We start from the raw sequence: 8,112 nt of genomic DNA on the forward strand, positions 1-8,112 counted from the left end.
GTTTTATATAGTTGAGTTTAATAATCTTTTCTTCTTTGGCTCTGGATTTGGGCCATAGTTTTTCCCATTCCAAGATTATAAAGAAATTATGCTTTGTTTTCTTATTTTACTTTTATGGCTTTATTTCTTCCATTTAAATCTTTGATCTTGCTGGGCGCAGTGGCTCACACCTGTAATCCCAGCACTCTGGGAGACCGAGGCAGGCAGATCTGAGCTCACGAGTTCAAGACCAGCCTGAGCTAAAGTCAGACTCCCGTCTCTAAAAATAGCTGGGTGTTGTGACAGGCACCTATAGTCCCAGCTGCTTTGGAAGTTGAGGCAAGAGTATCGCTTGAACCCAATAGTCTGAGGTTGTTGTGAGCTGTGATGCCACCACAGTCTTATCAGGGGTTGATGAAGTTCTCTGTCTCAAAAGAAAAAAAACAGCCAGGCTTGGTGGCTCAAGCCTGTAATCCTAGCACTATGGGAGGCCAAAGAGGGTGGATTGCTTGAGCTCATGAGTTCCAAACCAACCTGAGCAAAACCAAGACAATGTCTTTTTTTTTTTAATTTTTGTTTAGAGACCCAGTCTCACTTTGTCGCCCTTAGTAGAGGGCCGTGGCATCACAGCTCACAGCAACCTCCAGCTCTTGGGCTTAGGTGATTCTCTTGCCTCAGCTCTGCAAGTAGCTGGGACTATAGGCGCCCACCACAATGCCTGGCTATTTTCTTGTTGCAGTTTAGCTGGGGCCAGGTTCAAACCTGCCACCCTCAGTATATGGGGCTGGGGCCCTACTCACTGAGCCACAGGCGCCGCCCCAAGACGGTGTCTATTAAAAATAGATAAACTGAGGCAAGAGGATTGCTTGAGCCTGACCTGGAGGTTGCTGTGAGCTGTGATGCCATGGCACTCTACCCAGGGGGATACCTTGAGAATCCGTCTCAAAAAAAAAAAAAAAACCCTTTGTTTCAAATATATCCTGGTATATATGTGAGGTATAGTTATAAGATATTGCCATATGGAAGTGTTCAACCTTTTGGATGTAGTTTTACTTTGTATCTTTTTATTTTTTAAACAGGTTGTCTTTCTTTTTTTCTTGTTTGTTTGTTTTTTGGCCAGGGCTGGGTTTGAACCCACCACCTCCGGCATATGGGACCAGTGCCCTACCCTTTTGAGCCACAGGTGCCACCCATCTTTTTTTTTTTTTTTTGAGACACAGTCTCAAGCTGTTGCCCTGGGTAGAGTGCCCTGGCGTCACAGCTCACAGCAACCCCAAACTCTTGGGCTTAAGTGATTCTCTTGCCTTAGCCCCCCCAAGTAGCTGGGACTACAGGCGCCCGTCACGACGCCTGGCTGTTTTTTGGTTGCACTTGTCATTGTTGCTTAGCAGACCCGGGCCAGGTTCTAACCCGCCATCCTAGGTATATGTGGCTGGTGCCTGAACACTGAGCTATGGGCACTGCCTTTTTTTATTTTGAGACAGAGTCAAGCTATCTGCCCTGGGTAGAGTGCCATGGTGTCACTGCTCACAGCAACCTCCAACTCTTGGGCTTAAGCGATTCTCTTGCCTCTGCCTCCCAAGTAGGTGAGACTACAGGCACCCGCCACAACGCCCAGCTATTTTTTTGTTGCAGTTGTTTAGCTGGCCTGGGCCAGGTTTAAACCTGCCATCCTTGGTGCATGTGGCTGGCATTGTAACCACTGTGGTATGGGCACCAAGCCTTAAGACAGAGTCTTATTTTGTAAGTATAGTGCCGTGGTGTCATAGCTCACAGCAACCTCAAACTCCTGGGCTCAAGCAATCTCCTTGCCTCGGCCTCCCAAGTAGTTGGGACTGTAGGCTCCTGCCACATACCTGGCTAAGTTTGCTTTTTTTTTTTTTTTTTTTTGAGACAAAGTCTCACCATGTCGCCCTTGGTAGAGTCCCGTGGTATCACAGTTCATGGCAACCTCAAACTCTTGGACTCAAGTGATTCTCTTGCCTCAGCCTCCCAAGCAGCTAGGACCACAGGCGCCTGCTACAATGCCCAGCTATTTTTTGTTGCAGTTGTCATTGTTGGTTAGCTGGCCTGGGCTGGGCTCAAACCCACCACCTTTTGTATATGTGACTGGTTCCAGGCACTGAGCCTAAGTTTGCTATTTGCTATTTTGCTAGTTTTCTTTCTTTTCTTTTATTATTTTTTTCTTTTTTATTGTGTGTGAGACAGAGTCTCTCTTTTTTACCCTTGGTAAAGTGCCAGGGCCTCATAACTCACAGCAACCTCAAACTCTTGGGCTCAAATGATCCTCTTGCCTCAGCCTCCCAAGTAACTGGGACCACAGGGGCCAGCCACAATGCCAGCTATTTTTAGAGATGGGGTCTCTGGTTCAGGCTGGTCAACAACTCCTGAGTTCAAGCAATCCACCTGCCTTGGCCTCCCATAGTGCTAGGATCACAGTTGGGAGCCACCTCCCCTGACCCTAAACAGGTTGTCTGAATACAAAATATTTATTTCTGCCTATTAATTTTGTATATAGTATCCTTACTGATCTATCTTATTATTTGTAATCATTTTTCAGTTAATTCTCTAAGGTGTTACAGGCATATCTTCATATCTACAAGTATTATTTTATAGTCTTCTTTCTAGCTTTGTTTTTGTTTTGAGACAGAGTCTCTGTCACCCAGGCTAGGTTTCAGTGGTATCATCACAGCACACTGCAACCGCAAACTCCTGGGCTCAGGCAATCCTCCTATCTCAGCCTCCAGAGTAGCTGGGACTACAGGCACATACCTCCATGCCTGGCTAATTTTTCTATTTTTAGCAGAGATGAGGTTTTGCCATTTTTTTCAGGCTGGCCTCAAGCTCCTGGCATCAAGTAATCCTCCAACCTTGGCCTCCCAAAGTGCTAGGATTATAGGTTCTTTCCAACTTGTAAACCCCTTTCTTCCTTCCCTGTTTAATTGTTTTAACTAGTGTCTCTAGAATAATCTTAAGAATGGTGTTGATGGCTCGGCGCCTATAGCTCAACCGGCTAAGGCGCCAGCCACGTACACCTAAGGTGGCGGGTTCGAATCCCCAGCCCGGACCCGCCAAACAACAATGACGGCTGCAACCAAAAAATAGCCGGGCGTTGTGGCGGGCGCCTGTGGTCCCAGCTACTTGGGAGGTGGAGGCAGGAGACTCGCTTGAGCCCAGGAGTTGGAGGTTGCTGTGAGCTGTAATGCCACGGCACTCTACCCAGGGGGACAGCTTGAGGCTCTGTCTCAAAAAAAAAAAAAAAAAAAGAATGGTGTTGATTGGGCAGTGCCTGTGACTCAGTGAGTATGGTACCGGCCCCATATACTGAGAGTGGCAGGTTCAAACCCAGCCCCGGTCAAACTGCAACAAAAAATAGCTGGGTGTTGTGACTGGTGCCTGTAGTCCCAGCTACTTGGGAGGCTGAGGCAAGAGAATTGGCCTAAGCCTAAGAGCTGGAGGTTGCTGTGAGCTGTGACATCACAGCACTCTACCGAGGGTGACAGAGTGAGACACTGTCTCTGAAAAAAAAAAAAGAATGGTGTTGATTAATGGACGTTCCAGTTTTGTTTCTAACCATAATTGGAATCTTGCTAATAGCATTCTTCTGTGGGGTCTGTTTTTTCTTACTTGGTCATGTTTTCTTTTTTTCTTTTTTTTTTTTATGAGAGACAAAGTTTCATTTTGTTTGCTTGGGTAGAGTGCTGTGGCATCACAGCTCACAACAACCTCAAACTCTTGGGCTGAGGTGATCCTCTTGCCTCAGCCTCCCAAGTAGCTGAGACTATAGGTGCCTACCATAACGGCCATCTATTTTTAGAGACAGGGTCTGGTTCTGGCTCATGCTGGTCTCCAACTCCTAAGCTGAGGTGATCTACCCACCTCAGCCTCCTAGAGTGCTAGGATTATAGGCGTGAGTTACCACATCTGACCTTGAATACCTTTTTAGTCATTTTATAAAAAAAAAAATTGTCTAACACTTACCAGAAGTTATACAAACTTTGGGGAATGTAGTAGTACACCAAGTACTTATGGAACCTGGAAACCATGATCTTGTAAATCTTTTAGCTCACCAAAGAAATGCAGATTAAATCAGCTTTGAGATGATTTTACAAGTATTGCAGTAGGAGAGGTTTTAACAAAAGAGTGTGCTGTTGCTAGCAAAGTGACAGTGAAACAGAGGGCAGGGGCATGGTACACAGTGAGGGGAGGGGTTGGCAGGGACCTGCCCTGCAGGACTCTATAGGCCTTGTGGGACCTTGGAAGGCATTTGGGTATTTTATCCTGAAATTAAGGAGGGAGCCTCTGAAGGGAGTGAGATGGTTGTGTTTGATTGGCTTTGCCTTAGAGAATAATCATATTGGGGATTTAGGACATAGAGACTGAACTGGGGTAGTGTGGGTCTAAGTGAGAAGACCAGCCAGGCCATAACTGAGGTGCCCATGAAGGGAGTCAGAGGGATAGAGGAAAGTGGGTTGCATTTGATAGAGGTGTGGGAGTCAGATCCCCCTGTAGGGTAAAGATTTAGGAATCTGTCTGGGGTGAGCCTGAGGACCTAGAGAGAGTGGGTGGGTGAGGGTCATCCCTACCTGTACATTTCAGAAAGGGCAACCCCTAATCTCTACCCATCCTTCTTCCCTAGAGGTGGTCGTGGTGACAGAACTGGCCGCTATGGAGCCACCGACCGCTCTCAGGATGACAGTGGGGAGAACCGCAGCCGAGACCACGACTACCGGGACATGGACTACCGTTCATATCCCCGGGAGTATGGCAGCCAGGAGGGCAAGCATGACTATGACGATTCATCTGAGGAACAAAGTGCAGAGGTAAGGGCAGGGCTCCTGAAGGGCCTGTGTGTCTGGCTGCAGCACTGTGTGCAGGCAGCGCTCCACTCCTGTGCCTCTTCAGACTGTGCTCGGTGGCTTTGCCCTACCTGGAGGGCCTGTTCCTACTCTCCTCTATGAGGGCTCCTCTCCCAGCCTGGGTCTACCTGGCTTCCACATGCTTGGCTCTATACTTCTGAGGGCCCCTGGCCACCTCCTCTTTCCCTTCTTCCCTGTTGTTCAGTTCAAGCCTGTGGTTACTGTGAGCCCTTTACTGCCTGCTCCCAGCCAACTTGGGACACTCAAAGAGCCTCTTCCATGGGACCCGGCGTCTGGGGTTGGGAGGGCAGCAGGACCCTGGATAGCTAGCAACAAGCTGAGGATCTCTGGGATGCCAACCATGGGCATTCTCAATGGTGAGGTGACAGAGCCCCTAGGCAGAAGGGAAGGACACCTCAGGGAACCAGTGCTATGTTGGGTAGTTACCTTTAGGCTGAGGGGTGATGCATGATGTTCACCATCAAGGAACCTCCATCTGAGGGGAAGAAACAGCTTTGCCTTAGGGGAACCGCAGTTGGAGAGGGCAGTCAAGACCCTGGTCTAAGCAAGCAGGCAGCAGGGTGGAACCCACTATCCTCTGGAGTGCCCAATGCAAAAACCCCTATAGTGAGCCACTAGCTCTAGTGGGGCGTCAGGGGCTGAGGGCAGCCAGGCTTCCCTTCTGGCAGCTATAAGCTGTGCCTAGATGTCTATAGGGGCACTGAATTGGCCTTGGGAGCAGAGCACCGAGGTATCTGGCTCTGCCCCCTTCTGTGCCGTCTTGTTGTGGCCCCCAGGCTTGGCCTACTTACTCCCGGGATGGATGGGTTGGGCAACAACCAAGAGTGCAGCAACTACACCCTGTTTTGTGGTGGGGACTGGTGGAGGACTGGCCAAGGCTGAGGATCAGGAGCTGAGGGGGAGTGTCTGTGGCCCTCATACCTTTACCAGCTCTTGCTGGCTGAAATCAAAGCTATTCCTATGCCCTAGCTTGGTCTTAGGGCCCAGATCCAGGTTGAGAACCGTAGGAAATGTGTGGCCTTTGGTAGCATAGGAACACTTTTGCACATACCAGCTTAGCTGGGGAAGGAAGAGGGCAGAAATCAAGGGCAAGGTCTGGTGTGCTGACTTTAGGCCATCTTGCCCCAAGGAGGTTTAAGGTGTATCTTATCACCTATCTTCTAAAGTTCCCCCACACTAGTATGCTACCTACTTTTCCCCACCCTCTCAAAGGTAGCCCCCAAAGTATCTTATGGAGAACTTTCAGCCCCAGAAGGGTTGCAGTCCAGGGCCTACCTACCCTGCCTGTCTGAGCCTTTAGCCGGAGCCCGCCCACCCCTGGCTTTCAGAGCCTGCTTGCCTCAGAGAGCCAGCGGCCAGCCCGTAGGCCTGCCCAGAGTGACTGCCCGTCTGGTGTCTCTCATCTTATTCTGTCGGCCAGGACTCCTACGAGGCCTCCCCGGGCTCCGAGACTCAGCGTAGGCGGCGGCGGCGGCACAGGCACAGCCCCACAGGCCCGCCAGGCTTCCCCCGAGACGGCGACTATCGGGACCAGGACTATCGGACCGAGCAAGGGGAGGAGGAGGAGGAGGAGGAGGATGAGGAGGAGGAGGAGAAGGCCAGTAACATCGTCATGCTGAGGATGCTGCCACAGGCAGCCACTGAGGATGACGTACGTGCCCCCCCATGGCCCCAGGCAGGAGGCCAGGCTGGGTCTCCTCCAGGGCCCTCAACTTCTCCCTACACCTCCCTCACTCCCAACCTTAGCACCTTTCATCGCTTCTCCCCCACCAGCTCCTTTTTCCCAGCACTGGTCAGTCCTCTGTGGGCAGAATCCTTTGGCTCCCGGTCTGGAGGGAGGAGTATCAGATAGGCCAGCTTGTCTGAAGGGTGATGGCCATGGGTGTGGGAGGGAGAAGAGCAGTTCTGCACATTCTGCTGGTCATGTAGCCATTCTGCATGTGTGCATCAAGGGCCAGCTGCTCACGGGACTATTGTTGGTGGCAGAGATGACGCCGGGACCCTGCAACCATTGGTAGAAGGCATGAGATTTTCTGAAATTTTATTCTCATTCTCCCCCATGCCCTTTTGTCAGCTGCATCAAATCTCATCACTGGCCTGGCTGCAGAGCCTTGGGTGGCTGCTAGCAGTCTCTTCACCCTATTTGCCTTGGTGACATTTTCTGCCTTTCATCTTCCTCCCTTTTTTATTTATTTTTTTTTAATTTTTTTATCTCTTTCTTCCCACATGGATCACTGGGAATGACCATCTTCTTTCCTTTTCTCCTGTTTCTTTTTCATACTGCAGACATCTAGGAGACATATTAAAACTTTAAGAGGACTATTAGAATAGTCTCCTTACCAGCCTCCCTGACTGTAGTTCTTCTTGGTCTACTCCCTTCCATGAATTCTCTGATCACCTCCCCTCTGCAGTCGGTTGACTGCCCATTTTGTAGCAGAGAAAATACCACCTGTGTGTTTGGGGGCTTCCAAAGTCTGGCTCACCTGCCCTGTTCAGGGTAAAACAGTAGGTGATTGCTGACATTTGTTGAGGATTTATCTCAAGATGGGCCGTATGCCAGGTTTGATTTAATCCTTATAGTGGCCCTACAGGGAAGAAACTATATTCCATCATACGGATGAAGAAACCAAGTACTGAGCAGGGAAGTGATTTGCTCCAGGTCCCACAGCCAGGGGGTGGCAGAGAGAACAGAGGCTGGTATCTGACTCTGGGCAGCCGGACCCCAGAGCTCACATGGTTGCTGCTTCCTGAGTCTTCCCTTAGTATTTGGAGTCCTGATAAGCCAGTGGTTCTCAACCTTCCTAATGCCGTAGCCCTTTAATACAGTTCCTATAGGTCACGAAGCACAGGTTAAGAACCACTGTGATAAACCCTTCTGTGTATTTATCCTTTTTACCTGTGCGTGCGTATGAATAATCTCCTATTTGTTTAACCTCATGAGGAAACTGAGGCCTAGAAGCATGAAGACTCCTTCCTGAGAGTTCCTGGCATAGGCTCCCAATCCTTCACAAGAGGCTCCCACTGGTCTAGAGATCCTACCTGACCTGGTCCAAATCCTAAATTGCTTCTGCAGCCCTCTCTGGCCTACTTCATCCAGGAAGTTTTCCAAACCCCATGACTACACCCTTTTGTCTCCACCCTAAGTTACTGCTAGACTCATGGTATAGGGTACACAGCGAGGGTTTGCTTAGACTCCTGTCCTCCTCAGATTGGTATTTGTGTCATGAGTCTCTTTCAATGTGAGCGGGGGGGG

At 49.7% G+C, this 8,112-nt stretch overlaps 1 protein-coding gene across 9 annotated transcripts in view; it reads left to right on the top strand.

Moving 5' to 3' along the window:
* The window catches only part of RBM10 (RNA binding motif protein 10), a 33,998-nt gene that overhangs the window by 12,373 nt on the left and 13,513 nt on the right, over positions 1-8,112 (top strand). For 5 of the 9 annotated variants that reach the window (XM_003799621.3, XM_003799620.3, XM_012811286.2 and 2 more), the window contains 2 exons: positions 4,619-4,802; positions 6,280-6,510. In XM_003799621.3, coding sequence (XP_003799669.1) covers positions 4,619-4,802; positions 6,280-6,510 — 415 coding nt within the window. The remainder of the gene's footprint in view (positions 1-4,618; positions 4,803-6,279; positions 6,511-8,112) is intronic. The other 4 variants (XM_003799622.3, XM_012811288.2, XM_023519047.1 and 1 more) reach the window with 1 other exon arrangement.

The sequence above is a fragment of the Otolemur garnettii genome, unplaced genomic scaffold (genome assembly GCF_000181295.1).
Source record: "Otolemur garnettii isolate 467f Iridium unplaced genomic scaffold, OtoGar3 scaffold00153, whole genome shotgun sequence".
NCBI lineage: Eukaryota > Metazoa > Chordata > Mammalia > Primates > Galagidae > Otolemur > Otolemur garnettii.